General features: G+C 32.1%; 1 protein-coding gene and 1 long non-coding RNA gene across 25 annotated transcripts; both read right to left on the bottom strand.

Annotated features, from left to right (window-relative positions):
- Window positions 1–3,288: 3,288 nt before the first annotated feature.
- LOC132610337 (uncharacterized) lies at window positions 3,289–5,569 on the bottom strand. 2 transcript variants are annotated; one of them, XR_009571118.1, is made up of 4 exons: window positions 5,286–5,569; window positions 5,086–5,156; window positions 4,768–5,016; window positions 3,289–4,057 (listed from the first exon to the last, which is right to left on the bottom strand). It is a non-coding gene; the product is annotated as an uncharacterized LOC132610337 (long non-coding RNA). The 2 variants fall into 2 exon arrangements; XR_009571117.1 differs by lacking the exon at window positions 3,289–4,057 and having other exon boundaries at window positions 4,090–5,016.
- Window positions 5,570–12,059: 6,490 nt separating this feature from the next.
- LOC132610474 (beta-galactosidase 3-like) lies at window positions 12,060–18,607 on the bottom strand. 23 transcript variants are annotated; one of them, XM_060324768.1, is made up of 11 exons: window positions 18,452–18,607; window positions 17,544–17,617; window positions 17,020–17,099; window positions 16,374–16,423; window positions 15,419–15,571; window positions 14,086–14,191; window positions 13,890–13,977; window positions 13,628–13,757; window positions 13,261–13,548; window positions 12,425–12,497; window positions 12,060–12,284 (listed from the first exon to the last, which is right to left on the bottom strand). In XM_060324768.1, exons 6-11 carry the CDS (start codon window positions 14,086–14,088, stop codon window positions 12,114–12,116), a joined length of 753 nt encoding a protein of 250 aa, XP_060180751.1. In that variant the 5' UTR covers window positions 14,089–14,191; window positions 15,419–15,571; window positions 16,374–16,423; window positions 17,020–17,099; window positions 17,544–17,617; window positions 18,452–18,607; the 3' UTR covers window positions 12,060–12,113. The 23 variants fall into 23 exon arrangements, with proteins under 23 accessions (XP_060180751.1, XP_060180753.1, XP_060180748.1 ...); XM_060324770.1 differs by lacking the exon at window positions 17,020–17,099 and adding an exon at window positions 15,646–15,693; XM_060324765.1 differs by lacking the exon at window positions 17,020–17,099 and adding an exon at window positions 14,605–14,679.
- Between the last annotated feature and the right edge of the window lie 1,493 nt (window positions 18,608–20,100).

Raw genomic sequence — 20,100 nt, 5'->3', positions numbered from 1 at the left:
CAATATAAGTAAACCAATGAATTTGCATAAAAATAAATAAATTAATTTCTTTTAAAAATTTATTTTTAATTACAGATTGATTAAATTATAGTATGTATTAATATTTTTTTTCGGTTATCTCCAACACTCTTCATATAACCAATTTCACATAAAATAATTTGAAGTAAAACAATGATACATACAAATAACTTTAGATATACAACTATTTTTTGTGGTAAAAGTAACAAATATTAATCTAATAATAAAAAACAGAGTGTATAATAGGAAATATTAGTCATTTTAGTCAGAAAATTATGAGGTTTTTGTAAATCATCATGTGTCATTGTACTTCTTCATGGAGGCATCAACAAAATTTTATTCAACAAATTAATTATTCTTTTACATCTCCATTACTAAAAGGACAACAAGGAAATATTACTCACTTTAACCAATCTTTACATGTAAGTAATGTGAGATTTATGTATAATCGAGTATATAAAGGTAAGTCCATAATGGAGGCTATAAACAAACACAAACACAATATTCATTACACTTTTCTCAAACTGTCTACATTCTAGATCATAATTATTGGATAAGGCAGAATATGTCTTCAGACAAACATTCAGACAAATAGCTCTTTTAGACACATAAACTTTTGACCATTTCACTTATTTCAATCATTTTCACTCGTTTTATTCATTTTCAGCTGCAAGTATTATATTATGAACAAAAAATTTTAGCAATGAAGTTTTGATATATTTCTACCATTTCTTTGATTTTCTAAAAATAGAAAGAAGAGACTACTTTTCATGAAGCTTCATTTTTCTTATATTTATAAAATAAATATGTTAGTAACTTGATTTTAAGTTTAAATTTGATATTAATTTCATTAGGTAGTTAAAATTTCATATTGAAATGATACAAAAAGCGAGAGCATGACACATTCTCGGTCACTAGTTTTCAACTATGAATTAGTGAGTTGCAATTTCGATCACTAAAACAGATTCTCAATGGTATGTGAAAAAATTGTCAAAAAATTCAGCGATTGGTGAGACAGACCGACACCCGATATCTTAACCTTGACTGAGAGAACCAACCTTACCTGACTTATAAAACATGATACATGCATGAATGGAAAAATAATCTTTTCATAAAACCTTTTTCATTTTTCTTTTCCTTTTCAAGAAACACATTTCTAACGTTTTCATAAGTGGTAATAATATGTATATTCCAATTAATAATACATGTGTGGCGATCACGATCATCGGCTTTTCCCTTTTTGCTTATTTCTTTATTTTTTGAGGAATGTACCCGCATTGTACTTAAATATTCTTAAATGCTCCTTGATAGTACTGTGGGGTTTGGAGTGTACTATCAATATTTTACTTAGGTTATGTGCTGTCCTTCTGCTTCATCATGATGAGATTTATTATTTATATCATGAATGACTTGAATTTATTCTTTTCTTTCTTTCTCTATTAAATGGTTTGGTAAGTTTGGAGTACTGACTCTTAGGGCGCCAGTCATGGCCACCAATTTTAGATCGTGACAACATACATCCACATGATGTTAGAATCTATTTCATCCAATTATTAATGTATTTATGAAAGCCCATAGTCTTATGACTGTAGTATTAATCATCAATGGTGGTGGGACATTCCCAATACTTCTTTGCATCTCAAGTAAAATCATTTTTTGTTATGCGTAAGTGTGGTCCTCGAACACATAACACTTATCACATATGTGTCCTGCTAACTGTACAAAGGGCAATTTGGCAATACTAACCTCTATTATCATTCGAAGTTGTGGAGATAAAACGAGTGAAAATGATTGAAATAAGTGAAATGGTCAAAAGTTTATGTGTCTAAAAGAGCTGTTTGTCTGAATGTTTGTCTGAAGACATATTTTGCCTTGTCCAATCATTATGATCTAGTATGTAGACACTTTGAGAAAAGTGTAATGATATATTGTGTTTGTGTTTGTGTTTGTTTATAGCCTCCATTATGGACTAACCTTTATATACTCGATTATACATAAATCTCACATTACTTACATGTAAAGATTGGTTAAAGTGAGTAATATTTCCTTTTTGTCCTTTTAGTAATGGAGATGTAAAAGAATAATTAATTTGTTGAATAAAATTTTGTTGATGCCTCCATGAAGAAGTACAATGATACATGATGATTTACAAAAAACATCATAATTTTCTGACTAAAATGACTAACATTTTCTATTATACACTCTGTTTTTTATTATTAGATTAATATTTGTTACTTTTACCACAAAAAATAGTTGTATATCTAAAGTTATTTGTATGTATCATTGTTTTACTTCAAATTATTTTATGTGAAATTGGTTATATGAAGAGTGTTGGAGATAACCGAAAATATTATTAATACATACTATAATTTAATTAACTTGTAATTAAAAATAAATTTTTAAAAGAAATTAATTTATTTATTTTTATGCAAATTCACTGGTTTACTTATATTAAGTGTAGGTTTTAAAGCAAAAAAAAAAGGGGAGGGGGGGGGGGGGGGGATAAAAGAAGCTAGGATTTCCATGTTTAGTTGAGGATGTTTTTCTTCAACTAGTACGCAAGTGGCTAAATACTAGTAAGTAGCTTTAAGACGATGATTATTTTTTAGTGAAACTTACAGAAACAACTACCTTTTATAAACTCCTAGCAATATATAGCTATAAGTTTGCAATTTACAAACCGTAGCTACCTTCTTAGTGTTACGAGTGCATTTACATTTTTTTAAATGTAGAAGAATGCATGTATCCTAAAACAGGATGGAGTAAAAATAGACATTAAATTTGGAACGAAATATATTAAAAAAGGAAAGCCAAACAGAATCTATCATAATTCACGCATAACGGTTGTTCTTCTATAACAAAGCACGACTCTCTCCCCCTATTATTTCGTTGGAACCTTTTTTAATTCAAAAATCACAAAACCAAGACGTGCATGATGCAAGGTTCACATTGCATTTACATGACATAAGTATGAAATGTCAATTAGTTGTTTGTCATTTACAATACATCTCCAGTTTGATATATATGATATAGCTAAATACAACTTAGTTTTCTAGTAAACATTTATACTAGAAACATGCACTAAATTAATACGCACTGTTTCAATAAAAATACGGTCTTAGGCAGGAATACATGAAACTACGGATCATAAATACATTGGACTGAAGGAGATAAATATATTAATATGTGGACGATAACTTCGTTAAAATTCCAGGTGATACAGTACATACAAGAAAACTTTACTGTATTCATACATATATACAATTTCATAGACACATAGATAAACAATGTCACTGTATTCATAGATACATGGATACACAATTTCATTGTAGTCATAGATACACAATTTCACTTTAGTCATAGCAACCTCAACTAATATCAAAACAACACACCAATAAACATTTCATTTGTTGGGTGATAACAACCTGTATTCTTTGCAACATAAACACAATTAATGTACCAAGTACAAAATACCAAGTTTCTCTAAATCAAAACACTAATAGTGTGCATTACAAATCCCCAAAATATTCATTGGAAATACTCATTAACGTCTATTGTTTCAATTGCATTGCAATCCATGGTTGGCCTACCTGGTCTTGGTGGGTGGTGGCACCTCGTTGTCAGTGAAAGCATTCTCATCTGCCTTTTGTGCAGCGTAGTCCCATAGAAGTACATCGTATCTCTTGCGGAGAATTTTTCACCAATATCTGCTGGTATACCTTCACCCGAACTCAAATATTCGGCAAATGCTGCCACAAACACACCACAATCCCTACCATCTAAAGCGTTCAATCAACTCAATTCTTTTTATAGTTTATCAGACCCATCGAGATATGTTTCCATAATCCTATTTGGTCTGTCTGGGTCAAATGTAAAATCCCCTTCGTCATATACCCAATTCAACCTGGTCATGAATGCAAACTCTCTAATGGTAAATCGCAATATAGTACCATTTATATCCATCATAAACGCATCAGGAGTACTATCATTTAGCTCTCTAACTATGAAGCACTGAAACATCTATGCTTGTACCTCAATGCTGCATTTGGAGGAATTTACCAAAGATATTTTGGTCAAACATAAATAATTGTCAAACAATTAGTTTTTCCTCTGTGGAGACTGCGTAAAATGCTTTTTAACATAGAATATGGTGTTCTGCAACTGATCCACACAATTCATGTCATTACTAAAATACAGTCAAATACAATATAATAAATTCTAAATATATACCAAAAAAAAATATAACTAAATAAACACCACACACAATCAAAATACAGGAACTTGCCAAAATAAAATACAGTGAAATACATCAAGTCTAACATGTGACGCAGATAAATACATGTGAATATGTGTCTAAATAAAGGCTAAACAAAATGTATTATCACGAAATACACTGAAACACATCAAATAAACACCATACAGTCAAAATACACGAACTTGCCAAAATAAAATACAGATAAATACATCAAGTCTAACACGTGACCCAGATAAATACATGTGAATATGTGTGTAAATAAAGGCCAAACAAAATGTATTATCATAAAATACACTGAAATACATAAAAAAAACACCACTCACAATAAAACTACATGAACTTGCCAAAACAAAATACAGTGAAATACAATGAAATACATCAAGTCTAATATGTGACCCAGATAAATACATGTGAATATGTACGTGCATAAAGGCTAAACAAAATGTATTATCACAGAGTACAGTGAAATACACTAAAATACATCAAAGTCTAACCTCCTCCTCCATTGCTTCCACATCCTCAACTGCAATAGATGGTTGTTCTTCAACGACATTTTTACCCTTTTTCCAGAAGCAAGGTTATTTACTTTTCTCCTCTTTTTTGCTACAACTTTAGAACCTTTTTAACTGGTACGTCACCTTTTCGCTTGACTGATTTTGCTACTTCCGTATCCATTTATTGCATATTCTTTGGGTCATGAAGATGCTTACTACGCCTCTCTACAACAATTTTTGCATCGATGCCTGCAATTATATCTTATTGTTGAGTAATGCCTAAACTAAAAGATGGCCCATCGAATAAATTGTGTGTACCTTGAGTAACCCTTGTTGGAGTGTTTCATTCGGCCATCAAAATCACTCACAAAAGCTTCTTTGTGAAAACCCTAACAATGGAGTTCAGGTAATCAGGGAAATCGTAAGAATGTAGGACATGTAATTAATGAAATTGAAGAAGATACAATGAAAAAATACACGTATACATCCAAAAAAAAAAAAAAACCAAAACCACTTACCTAATTTGTGGATAAACGATTAATGTTGAGAGAATCATGCAAATCTTGAAGAGAGATAAAACGGAGAGAATTGTGGTACTGATTAAGAAGAATGGGAGAGAAAATTGGGATTATGGAAGAAAAAATGGCTTGACAACAGAAGAATATTGTGGAGAATGGATACATGAACCGTGTATTTCAGATGCTATAGTGTAGTAACTGCACTAGTTACGAGGCAATAAATAAGAGAAAACTTATAGCTACGAAATATAAATAAAATAAAGAATAGTTATTATACATAATTAGCTGTTATACATAACTCTGCAAGTAAATTTTTCTATTTTTTAATTGGTAGCGGCAAAAGTAGGAAATTTTACATGATACAACTAACATCTATAAGGTATTTACAATTCATAACTATACTTTAAATTAATTACCTACAGTAGCTATACTTTGTATTTTCGTAGCAAATATAGTAAACACGTTGCTTCTATATGTTAGGCGTAATATGACAGTTGTATCAATCCAAACACGAGCTAGCAGTTTTCAACAGTTGTTTTGCAACGATTAAATTTAATTTTTTATTGAATGTGCTTTGTTTTACCGTTTTGTTGGTTAAAATTGTATTCAAAATATCTAAATATGGAAGAATAAGAACGCGTGTTACATTTTGGAACCTGAGATCATTCACGAGTGATTTTTGGGAGATTTTGTTGTGTTTGTAGTTTTTAAACGGACTGCGTCCCATAGATTCAATCTATTTTAACGCCTTGTATTCGTTGATACAGGGGAGATACTCCCATGAATACAGTGAAATGGCAAACATTTTGTAGCTAGAAACGGTAAAATACCAAAACTATAGCTACGAACGGAAATAAGCTACCAAACTATAGTCATTTGTGAAAATTTCTCAAAAAAGTAGCTATTTGCCCACTTTTCACGGTGCACTTGGGCCACCCAATTTTGCAATGTACATCTGATGGGCTATCGGCCCACTCTGCCTCTCTTGTTTACTTCTTGTTGCTAATTCTTACTTTTAAGTTATTACACAAGTGGACTCAACCCTGTTGTTATTGTTAAACATATTAATAATACTAAAATCTTCCATCATTGATGATCAAGCACCCCACTACTAGCAAAGACTTACTACAGTTAGCCGATCATCATCTTCTGGAAAGAAAAAGAAAACAACAACAGTTCCCTATTCTGATGATGGTTAAAGCTCCAGGGGTAAGCCATGAACTTTAAATACAGTACAAGTTATTTCATTTTAATCTTTTTATGTGTCTGAGAGTGTGATCATCATCGTGCATGCTTTCTTTTAATTTCTTTCTTATGCGATTAAACTATATATGGGAGAAACCATGCTGTGTTATTTTCTACTTCATAAGCTTTTACACTTCCTTTCCTAACGTTGACTTGAATTGAATAATCAGGTCTCCTATTTACCTTTACCTTTTTATTAAGGGAAAATTTCATAAGTAGCGCTATTTGCGCCACTTTTTGCAAAATATAGCAAGATTTTTTTTTCTTCAAAACGTAGCAAAATACATTGTATCCACGCGCATATAATATCAAATCCTAACTGATATCGCGTGAATACAGTATCTGATTTTAAATGTATGCGTATGTATGCATTTTCAAAGCAGAAGTTCGATGTATGTGTATGTATGTGAAGACATCAACTGTATGTGTGGCCAACGGGATCCAATGTATGTCTTTTCAAAATGTATGTGCGGGCCAACTGTATGTGAAGGGCATGTGAAGTGTATGTTATATGTATGGGGGAACTAGCACCTAAAAATTAGAGGCTAAATGTATATGCAGCCCCTAAACTTGTCCTTTTTTTTTTTTTTTTTTTTTTTCATTTTATCACCTCAACTAAGTATTGTTCTTATTGAACTCCTGAATTTGTCCTTAAATGTGCCTATCAAACCTCCTAAATCTGATTTTTATTAGAAGCAAAAATTAAATTGGGTAAATGAAGGTGGAGTAATATTTTAGACATGTGGTAAGCTATTCGTTCGGTCATGGATGTGTCGGTTTCTGCTGGTTCTGCTCTTTCTCTGCCAGCTTAATTAAGAGCTACTATTTTTTTCCTGGATACATTGAAGATGGAATACTATGTAAGTCGGATTGTGTTTGACAGCCACACTTGAGAACGAGTTTAGGAGTTCAATTGGAAAAACGTAGTTGAGATGCCAAAATGGAAAAAATAGCAAATTTAGGGGGCTGCATATGCATCAAGCCAAAATTATATGTCGTATGTATGTCATACGCCTGTAGATGCTCTCTCTATTGAGAGGGTGCTCACTGCTAAGGTTTTTAGATACATAGCATTACTATGTTTTGTACTCCAATTTTTAAAAAACACTACTATAAAGCGTATTAAGGGGGCTGAAACCGCTACGTCAGGTAATCTTTCCTTTTATTAAATATAACGGTATCCAGAATTTACTGGTCTAACTGATCCGAATTTGCACAGCTTGAGACCCTTTAATGGGGAAGGGCTTCCCTAATAGGATTTTTTTCAGTGCGAATTCGAGACTTCTGGTTGAGGGGAGGTACCCTATTCATCCCACCATAACATGTTAGCTATTTGTCATTCGGCTCATTAGCCCATAGTAAGGGTGGACATGGTATGGTAGATGCCGATTACCATATCGAAATCGAAATTTTTTATATTGCGGTTCAAGTATTATGGACTTGGTACGGTATTTGGTATGCATTTTTAAAAAGTTTGGTATTCGGTATTCATAAAGAAAATACTGAAATACCGAATACCATACCGAAGTATATAATTACATATACAATTCATATATCTTAGTATTAGAATACTAACAAATACATAAACTAGTATTATTAGAAATTAATTGTTTAAACGTTGGAACTTTGACTATTCAATCTTGATTTAAATGTCTTTTTTGTGTAATTGATTTACGAAGGGGATTGCTTGTACTTTCATTTGAATATTTTTACATGTATAAGGTGTTTCGTACATAATAATTGAGAAGTTTCTTAGGTAGCGGAAGTCATAATTCTCCACGATATGAGTATATATAAGTCGAAGTCGGACAAATTATGGTATCGATTTAACGTACCATAAAATACCGAAACCGAGCTTTAAAATACCGAACCATGCCAAATTATTTTGGTACGGTAATGGTATAGTATTTTTAAAAACCAAAAACCGAAATTACCGTACCGAAGTTTCAAATACCGTACCACAGTCTTTCTGTTCATAATCATTTAGCATCATCAGTTAAAAATCATAAAAATCATGTAATCAAAATTGGAAGGCTCACTCCTTCTATCTTTATTTTTTGTCTTTTGTAACGGATGGTGTATCAGATTTTAGACTTATATTTATATACTCTTATACGCTATTGGCTTATTTCGCCAGGTTTTGAGGTGTTTTATATTATTCCACGCTTATGTTATTTCAAGATACGTTTATGATTTATATTTGTTTCGTATGGTTATTTCTACATTATAATAACGAAAATCGGATAAAAATGAATTGTTACGCCGGCCGGGTTGGGATGTTGGTTCCATCATGGCTTAGGTAATTTTGGGTCAATGACATTTTTTAACATTGAAGTGGAAACTGTCAAATATTTCTACAGAAAGTCGATAACTTCAAAATGTAAAAGCACAAATATTACAGAGAAATGAATGATGCGCTAATATGATCCTTCAATGACGACTATCAAATGAAATTCGAAAAAATACTTATTGATCACTACCCTTTATTCTCCACATGAAGAAGTTAGAAATACATACATCGAAATCCATACTCTCCACGTGAAAGAATAAGGTGAATTTATTAAGAATATATTTTATCATGGAAGGCCAAAATAGGGGATAAGGAGCTATTTGAAGGTCCATAATTGATATATAGAGTTAGAAGAGTTATTAGGAGAGACATTTGAAACCTAGTCGTAGATTACCTCGGTTCCATATGTCGACTTAGAGGTTGAATAGTAAAATGATTGGGTATGACTAATAATAGTACGTCTCTCTACTGTACCCCCGGATTCCTCTATATATAGTAGTTATATATGTAGCAATTTCTTCTATGTTTTTGACATAATAATAGTCTAGTTAACGTAGGAAAGTTGAAAATTTAAAACCACAAACATGATAAAGAAATGAAAGATGTACAGATATGATCCTCATTTTACTATCAAATGAAATTCAAATAAGTACGTCTTCACTCTCCATTTAATAGATACTAAACATAAAGACAAATCACCTTTCTACTCCATATGAGGAATAAGGTGCATTTATTTAAGAACATAAATACATCACAAGATTTATTAAGTCAAAAAGATATTATTTAAGGGGTGGAGGCTAAGCTTGACTGTGCCATCAGCATGAGCTTACTCGAACAAATGGCCCCATAACTGTGTTCATGATTTGACCAATTACAGTTTGAATAATGTTGCCAGTAAGCATGATTGGAGCTATAATGACTCCTTCGCAAGGAAGAACAGGACAACTCGCAATTGGTGTACCAACTGTACCCGTGGCGTACGCAAGAATTTTTATAAGCGGTGTCGACATTTAAAAAAATAAAATAAAAAATAAATGATATATAAAAGTATTTAATTTCTAATATTTAACCTAGGTTGAATCCCAGTTGGTCTGATTTTGTTTCTCCTAACTATACAGGAAATTGCAGGTTCGAACCTGGCTAGGTGCTAGCAACCTTTATTTTTTAAGCACAATTAATATAAAAAAACTGAAAATAGGCCCGATTAATGCACTTGCTGAGGCTCAAACATGGGTAGATCGCTAAACAATCCAGGCAATAAGCCAGCGAACCAAGGCATTCCCTTTGTGTAAGAACTGTCATTTATTTTATTTGTATATGTATTACGGTTTTTCAGATTTCATATATATATATATATATAAAATTCGACGAAGGGGTGTCATCCGGTGGGTCCGCCCCTGACTATTACTCGACAAGGAGTTATAGTATTGGTAATGACAACCCCCGTTGCGTTTAATGTACCAGTAAATGAGCCAGTACAACTTGTGGTCATTTGAAGAAGGGTTGTGATACCCCCATCACAAGAAACCCTGACATCTGCTCCAGCAATTCCAGGGCCTGGAGGATTTCCTGTTACGGTGCAAGCCACAGTTCCATTTATTTGTAAACCGGTGCTCCCAAGGATTTGTGATTGGCCACGGCCTACAAGATTGGTGGTGATGAAAAACTGGATAATGAGGCAAACAAGACACAGTTTCAAAGACATGTTAGACGATTTTTAATATTCAAAGTACTAGCTAGTAGATAATTTAAAGATAGAAATTTTTTTTGTGTTCAGAAAGGTTTTGAATAACCCTTTTTATATTGGTGCATGTTAAGATGATTGGAGAGAATACGCAAGTACTACGTAGATTTGTTTGTCTTTTCTCCATGGCTTAAGGTCAAATAACAACTTGCCCTCACATGAGATTTTATCATGAGTTAGGCTGAAATGATCAAGTTAAAGATTGGGACCTTAATTAGAGAATTGACTATCATAGGAAAGCAAGAATCTCAAAATTTTATATGTTTTTGTGTTTAATCATTTTGCTAATAGGGGAAATTTTTAAAATTTATGTGTTGTATTTGTTTTTATTGTCCTTTATATATATATATATATATATATATATATATATATATATATATATATATATATATATATATATATATATATATATATATATAGTGTTGACTTCACTATGTAAAAAGCTTGATGCACCATTGCAACAAAAAATTCAAATTGGTGTTATAAACCTATATCCGAAAATATACTTAAACCAGAAATTGATTTTTTTTTTTAGAAGAATAGTATCTGAAAATGTATAAGAATTAAATCGAGCCTACTGAATACACAGTGTGTCTAGGAAATTATTCTCTTCAATGTACCCGAGGTTGTGGAATATATCCTCTCAGGATAAAACGATTTACTCACCGTTGTGGCGGTACTGCAAACTCCGATGACAACGAACTCACCGTTGTGGCTGTAAATCACACGAAAATTTAATGTGTAAGAAAAAGAAGAGATGACAAGATCAGAAAATTCGTAAGGAATATCTGAAGATCAGCAAGTTATATATAGTCATGGAAGCGTTGGTTCAGAAAGGTTGTGTCTAACGGATGGCGGGAACATTTAAATAGACCCGGAAAAAAATGTGTTAGAAACGGATTCGGGTCATAATCTGGATTCTAATTAATTCGAAAACCTGGGCCATGATTTGAATAATTAATTAATAACTAAACAATTAAAATTAATTAAATTTGATCAAAAAGATTATCAATCAAATCATTTGACCAAATCCAAATCGCGAGCCCAGCAACAACAACAATAACAACGCGAGGGGAGGTCCTCTTCTCAACTCTTTATAAGCTAGAAGATATGCTTCTACATACAAACACAAGAACTTTTCTTTCCACAACTAATGTGGAAGAAATGCTTCATTCAAAAAGCAAAAAAGAACAATTCAAAATTTTCATATTTCCTCCATATTTCTTCCCTCCATTTCCCATTCATCTAACATTTAAAACCCAACAATTGGGTCTTGCCATATCGAGATAAAGTGTTACTAAATAAATAAAATTAATCTCCAGGGATCCTAATATGATGGGAAATGGCCAGTTGTAATTTATCTTCTTTGGCTCGTACCACTTTATCAATGATCATCCCCTCTTTTAGAAATATGACTAGATGGCCTGTGCCCGTGCAAGGCACGGGCATTTTGCGTTACACTAATGAGATGGAAATAAAGAAAACATGATTAAACTAAATATTAACATATTATGCTTCGTAGTATATTATATTCGTTTGGGGAACAAAGTTATACAGTGAGCTTACTAGAAAGACAGAAATAGTGAATTATAGGTGGACCAACATATGTATGAGATATGTTACAGTGGCATGGAATTTGAATTTTGGTAACTGATAACAAATTCAGCAATTGTGGTTGATAACAAAAGTAAGTTGTTGCCGGATGAAGCTCTTTCATGACCTGAAAAGAAATATTGAAGATGATTAGTCCATAAAGGGAATGATTTAGTTACAAAAAATTTCACAATATTTGAAGGCTCTTTTGATTCAAGTGATATCCTTAGAATACATATGACGGGAATATAAGTGAAAAAGGCTTACAACAAAATCTGGTACAATATTTTCCACTGCATCAAGTGCCTTTAACGTGTCTTTTCTAGTACTGATAGACAACCTGCAGAATAAAAAAAATAAAATTGGTTTAAAAGACTTCAAGCAAAAACATAATAGAAATCAGCAGAATGAATCTCCCAAGCCATCTACATTCTTAAAGAATGAATTAAGTGAGGCACCAGGGGCAGAAAGATAAAGAATGAAAAACATATGGTCAGGTGACATCGTAAGTACTAAAAGGAGGGTAAAACACAGCAAAAACCAGGAGAAAAATAAAATGAGAAACTTTTGGCATTCTTAAAAGAAGCTCCTGTCATTATGCGAGGTTGTTTTCTTAATTGCCGACGATCCACTGACAAGGAAACTTCACTTTTGCAAGTGTCAGTACTGCGATCACTTTACAACGATACAAATACCAAGGACGCATACGGAACAGCTAATACATGCCAAAATAATAGCAGGTCTAACCATTTTTCACATATCATTTACATGATATTGGCAATATCTAACTGTCTCAACTCTATTTGGACTGCAAAGCAACTACTATAACACCCCACAAACGTAGAAACATAAATTTTTTTATCGTAGAAAAAATTAAGATTAATAATGTGATCAAATATCCCATCTTTCATGAGTAATATACCTCACTCAAAATGCTGCAAAAGTACTAAAGGGCTATGTTTACGTTGCACAAATTTATTGGTTCATTGATACTTCTTATAGTATTAGTATTGACTATGGTGTAAATGTGCACAAATGAGTAAAAAACATCAAAATGATCATTTTTCCCGGCAAGTAATAGAAATTTACAGTACTACTATTACCTGCTCACTACCATTCTCATCATCATCATGACTTCAAAAACGCATCTCAGATTCTTCTTTGCCTGTGTAAGTTGTGCTTTCTGCCACCTTAGTTCATTAGAAGATTTTTCAGGAAGTAAATCAATTGTGGATAGAAAAACAACAGTTTTGCAATCGGGAAGAATGCTGATGGACCAGGGAGGAAGGTCATATTGGATATTCTGAAAGATGACTTGAACTGAATATTTAGTGTCATAGTTTGACAGGAATGCAGCACCAATCCCCGGATTTTGATCTAAATACATGAGCCTGTTGGTGGACAAAAATTGTAAACTATTGTTAGATGAAAATTCATATTCTAATTCAACTCGAAAACTAAAGAGTCTACATTAGAATGACCCCTTGATTCTTTCCCAGCCAATTCACTGTTGGATATGATGAAACCAATGCTGGTTCAGATAGCTTGATAGCTTTATGTAGATCTCTCAAGTGCCCATACTTTGGTTCATTTAACAGCCCTATTACAGCATATGACAAATTATCAAGAAAATAATTACTGCTGCTGGGAAAGTTTCTACTATTTTACTTTTGTTGTGTAGATTCGCAAATGAGAGAAAACACAGTTCTATTCCTTGCTTTCTTCTCCATACCATATTCATCTAGTGGAGCATCGTAATCGTAGCTAGTGGCAATGAAAAGTGCTGAACTTGTCCGACCAAAATTTGTTCCCCCATGGTACTGAAGTCAACATGACATATATACATGAAAAAGATATTTTAATAAAGGAAAGCGATGATCTTTTATAAGTAGCTGTAAGTAACAATTGCACTTAAATGAACAACTGACCATGTAGTACTTGAAGAATGAAACATTGTTCTAAATAAACCTTGCAACTGAAAATGCTACATCTTCTGCTGGTCTGCTAGGAACTGGACCACCGAATTTCGTATACCTGAACAAGTAGAATAAGAAGTCGATAGACTCTAAACGACATCGAGAAATAGAATTTATTGACAAGGAATGTGTCCCTTAAAGGTAGTCTTCCAGTCATATCGCCTTTAACTGAAATATAGTATTTAGTTCTTTTATTTAATGCGTATTGGTGTCCCAAAAGTTCATGTCCGAAGTCTTGGAGAGGAAGATGCAAATTGGGTTGACGTATAGTGCGACTTGTCAGATATTTGGGTCATATTACATTTCCCTCTTCTCTTCCCTAATCGAGATATTCCGTTTCGCCCAAGAAAGATAAATTGAATTATCAAAAATTTGGAGCATGTAGAGCAAATTAGATCCATTTTTTTAGGGGATTCATATTATTATTATTATCAATTAGAATAATTTATGCTTTGAAACTCTTTAACTTACCAAGCAGTCCAGACTTCTGTCCACATTTTAGGTTTGTAGGGCTTATTAGGACAGAAATCTTCGCAGTAGAAGCCACTGCAAGTATCAATGTGTAAAAGAATCAACAAATTTAAGTTTTGGTTACAAATTACCAAAAAACACATGACACAAGTCACAAGAATTCTGGGTAGCTGCTTCAGAAATTGACAAATTCTTCAGAAAACATGTAAAGGTGATCTAAAGATAGGGTGTCAAATGAGTGGGTTGGACTAAATTTGGGCGAGTTACAATGGGTTGAGTTAATTTCTTTGTTTTGTCTTTTGTGATTTGTCAAGTACCTAATAAAACATATTTTCTTTATTATGGCTACATATTATATACTCAAAAAAAAAAAAAATTTAAAACTATATTGACAAGGTTTCTCATGGTTTAATTTGGGCTATATATAATTAGGCGAATCAAAATAGGCTAAGCCAATAAATGGGCAGATCATATTTTCATGGAATAGTTTTAGCACTCTTTTCTATCACGGAGAAAAGCTAATATGTATGTGGAGGGGGATAGAAGGGCAACTCCATTATCCACCAAGTTTTGAAGAATACATTAGTTGGCACTCAATATAATGAAATTTGGGTGTGAGCAACTGGAGATAAATAAATCTCATCACACTTAGATAAAACCATATAGATGCAAATTCTTGAATATAGGAGGTTAGAATTAAAAATGGAGTTTCAAGGTTACATTTAACACACGCCAATCAATGGATTATGAAATTAAGAATTATGAAGATAAACCCGAAAAAAAGGATGCTAACAAAATTAAAAGAGGAACAAACCTATACGTTAGAATACCCAGCAAGAACACCGGCCAATCACAGCATCGTCAACCAAATCGGAGCTTCTTGTTGTAACAAATTCTAGCAGATGACTAAGAGAGTAAGCTCGAAGCTACATTGAGGAAGAGCAACTAAGGTGCATATTGTTCACAACTGTAAAAAAAGGCTCAAGTTTAATTTTGTACTGATATTTTTATTGTATCACTTTTTAAGAATTAATAAGACACCTGTAGACCAAGCAAACAACGCATCCATCTGAAACATGAGATCTAAATCTTTAACCAAGAGAAAATTAAGAAATAAAGAAAAATTAGAAAGTTGTTCCAGCAAAAGAATTATTATATAAACAATTAGAATGAGTATGTCAATTGCAATCCACTCAAAATATCTTCATCTAAAAATGTTATATAGTTTAACCAGATATTCTACTTGAAACATCTTATCATCAGCGCCTTTTTTCTCTGGAGCAGCTCATAGTAGGAAACTATTCAAACAAAAGAATGTTCTCTATTTGAAAAACAATTTGTTTCTCGCAACTCTTTCTCATATAAAGTAGCCTACACAAGAATTACCTCTTCCGAGTTTCAATTGCATGTATGAAAACCAAGAGCAGTGAAAGTCTTCTTAGTTTAGTTGACAGATGAGAAATAGTGCTTTTCCATTGAACGAACCTCATTTATTTGATATGATATTTTCTTTTCCCACTTCTCTAATAAATCTGATGTACATCACATAGCTCAATTCAATTAGATACTTATTTATGTGATGGTTGTTCAATTGTAGGATTGAAAAAATGCCCTTACATAAGTACTGTTGAAAGTTTAATACCGATAAAAACCATTGCCAAAATTTTATAATATCCTCAAATGTAGGTTAAATAACAGTAAGCGGCATCAAGAATCTGTTATTTATAACACTGATAAAGCTCTTCTATGATATAGCAGTAGCATCATACCTAAGAGTATTTCTACTCTAGAGTGTTGACATTATCAAAGGAAACACCTCCTGCAAAGTAACATAAGCAGTAATTACTTAATTACGTTATTGATCTAAGAATCAAACAGGAAATTAAGACGTTTTTGAAATTTAGAAATGCATTGCTAGAGTGCTGCTTCGTGACAATAAATTAGGCCTTTCCATTTTTTATTTTTTTTGGGTGATTGGTGCCTTTACAGATGTTTTGTCTCTGCTTGTTTCTTCAATCACATCAACCTATATTGCCAATTACCCAAATATTTCTAACAAGTCAATGTACTCGATATACGAAGCAATTATATACAACAGACACGTTTGCTTAACCGAGTAAACTTCTTTTCGGTAATCTCTGCATAATATATATATATATATATATATATATATATATATATATATATATATATATATATATATATATATCATAGAAACTACAGTTAGTTCGTAGCTATAACTTCGTCTATATATCCGCATTTGAACAGAACAATTATGAATTTCTGTGTGCATTAAGAAATCATATGCAGTTCAGTAATGATTATTTGTGGAAATAGCCTATTAGCCACTTCGTATAAACACAACTATTCACATAAAAAAAAAATGTGGTGAATTTTCTGTTGAATCCCCTTTACCCTTGAAGGAAGCTATAAGTCTTGAAAATGGACTTGATACGCCCACATGTGATCTGCTGAAATGTTTTCCAAGCATTACTCTACATTTGTAGAAGATTGAATTAAATCAAATTTTTGAGTACTGAATTAGAGAATTTGGGCTTAGATTACATTGTAATTCAGATGATGGTGTCATTGTTGCTCCCAATACATGTTCTTCAAGCTACTCGATGCAGAAGTATTTATTAATTCTTGTAATTATTTAATTCAAGACGTTGTAGTGTTTGTTTTGTTGTTTTTAACTCTCTTTCTTCAGTTTTATCTTCCAGAATCAGCTTATTGTAAACACTACACTAAATCACTCTTTCAACTAAAGTCCAACCTTCAGTTAACTAATCTTCATCAACCAGTAATACATCTTCTATATCAATATTAACTTGCACCATTTTGCAATGTAAAGCCCATGCCCAAATCTTTTGCCTTATTTATTTCCACCCAAGTTACTCAACTATAAGAAAGAATTATCATAAACAAGAAGTTATTACCTTACGTGAAACCGATATAACAAAAGCATTAGTAATTGACAGGCGCAACCCAAAAAGTTGGAGGAAGATGCAGCCTGCGGAAAACAAATCTATATCAAAATCCCATCACCAAGAATTGGGTAAAACCAAATGAAGAAATCAGCAGAACTCACAGATTCAAAAACTGAGAACAAACACAGAAACCAATGAAACTAAGAAGAAAAGCTGAAAACATCAATAATCGAGCAACACGACTTTAAATCAAAACCAAACCGATCAATCCACCAGATATTAATCATCAAACTATCTCTGTAATAATCATTCAGATATTGAACACCCACAAGATATATCAACAAAATAACACAAAGAAGTGTCAGTAATAGACAACACCAGCAAAAAAAGATGGAGAAAGATGAAAAACATCACTAATTTAAGAGACAGCCAGTCAACTGGAAGGGGAAAAAAATAACCAAACGAAAATTTCTTACAGATATTTATTTAATCTATCCTAAAATACCCAATTTAAAATTCCAGGTCAAAACCTCAAAATCCAAATAAGCACAATCAGAAGTCCAATCTATAGCGAAAAATTAGATTATAAAACTATGAGGTTACCTTGAATAGAACAAAAATCAAGCTTGAAAGTAGCCGGCTGGTTTCATAGAGATCTAACTTGATTACACTAATTTTTAGGGAGAAAATAGCACGATAATGAAAGGGATAAAGAAATGAGTAGCTAAGCAAAGGGAGTAAGAAAGCCCATCAAACAGAGATAAAGCAATAGCAGAACAAAGAAGTGATTTTTTTTCCCAATTCAAATATTTCTTGGAATTGATCAAAGCTTTTTCCATCCAAACTTGTTCTTTCATAGAAATCACAAAAAGAACACGCCAAATTAAAAGTAGAAACCTGCAGAAAATTGAACACACCGAAAAAGGAAACAAAACCAGTAGAAAACTGATCGGATGAAGGATGTCAAAGGGGAGGAGATTGTAGACTACTGATCAGATGAAGGAAGGCAAAGGGCACAAGATCGTAGAACATGGTAGAATTGTAATGAATATCTGATTTATTTTAATTAATTGGATCAGCGTGAAATTACAGTTTTACCCTTGGTCATGCTTATTAGATAGTTAAATAAATAAATTAAATAACTGACATTACCTTTTTTTTTTTTTTTTTTTTTTTTTTTTTTTTTGCTACAAAAAGATGCATTAAAGTAAAGATTGAAATTAAGAGTCATTACAAGCCGACGAAAAGATAAGATCCCTAAAGAGTCTTTGCCTAAATGAAATGATAGCGGCTTTGGGTTAGGGAGTATACATGGATCAGGTTGGTTCAGGTTTTGCAAATATCAAATCAAATTAATTGTATCAGATTTTTAAATTTATAAATTAAATCAACTCAATAAAATTCGGGTTTTTCAATCTCGGATTTTCTCAGTTTATTCGGGTTGCTTGATTTGTTCAGGTTTTTTCCGGTAAAGTCTTCATACAAGACATATACTTGTACCTCAAATATTTCTTTAATTTTATTAAGATACAACTATCTATTTAAAATATTTAAAAAAAAAAAACACAAAAATGTAAGATGAGAGATGACAATGTACTAAAATACTCAATCAAAAAACTTAACCAAATCGTATAAAATAAAATAATCATAATCTAAGTCATGCTATAATAAATACGACTAATTTATAAGGCATAAATGATCATAAACTAAGTACTAAGTCATGCAAAATAAGTACGGCTAATAAGGATTAATTACATGACTAGATTTTAAAGAAAAAATAAAATTAAGTTATGTATTTTTACTTTCTAAAACAATATAAAACGAAATAATAGATATCCAACATTATTGTCATTCCTAGTGTTAGAATTGAATATCTTTTGTACAATAAGTATTAGAATTGATTTAATTTTTGTTGGGTTTTGCTTTAGTTACTAACATCTATGGGCTATAAAACTTATTGGACCATTCAAAATTCTAAATTCAAACTTAAAAGAATACATTAAAAGATAAAGAACTATGAAAAAGTTTAAGAAATACTTATAAATTACGTTATAAATAAATGTTTGTGTTTATAAAATATTTTTGAAATTATATAAACATAATATCGGGTTGGTTTGGTTCGGTTTGATATTTTTTAGTTAAAATCAAACCAAACCAATGGCCATCGGGTTTTACTTTTTAAAACCAAACCAAGTCAATCAAATCACTAGTTGATTTTTTTTTTTCGATTTGATTCGGATTATCGATTTGGTGCGATTTTCCAGTTTCCTTTGTACACCCCTAGCGTAAATGAAATGATGGAGGCTGAGTTGTCCAAAAATAGATAAAGTATTCAGAATTGATCTCAACTCATCCAATTCTATGTCTAGGAAGGAAATGTCCACACCAAGACGTAGTGAGCAACAACAAATAATGAAATATGAGGAATAATGTATTCATTTGCGAGATAGCAATTCTCTCAATTAGTCTGTAATACATTGTCTCAAGCATACTTTAGATATTGTTAAAGTATAACGTTGATTTTACATTATCAAAAAGCTAAGTACCAAGAGAAAGTCTGGTGCAC

This window comes from Lycium barbarum, chromosome 9 (genome assembly GCF_019175385.1).
Source record: "Lycium barbarum isolate Lr01 chromosome 9, ASM1917538v2, whole genome shotgun sequence".
In the NCBI taxonomy this organism is placed as follows: domain Eukaryota; kingdom Viridiplantae; phylum Streptophyta; class Magnoliopsida; order Solanales; family Solanaceae; genus Lycium; species Lycium barbarum.
This window is presented reverse-complemented; position numbering and strand designations above follow the sequence as displayed.

Bases quoted from the DNA above. Each gene is read 5' to 3' on its own strand.
- LOC132610474 (XM_060324768.1), bottom strand. The intron at 13,758-13,889 runs GTATGGAGAAGA...ATGCTGTAATAG, and splicing joins TGCTCCACTAGATGAATATG to GGCTGTTAAATGAACCAAAG. The intron at 12,498-13,260 runs GTAATAGTAGTA...TTTATTCTGCAG, and splicing joins ATGAGAATGGTAGTGAGCAG to GTTGTCTATCAGTACTAGAA.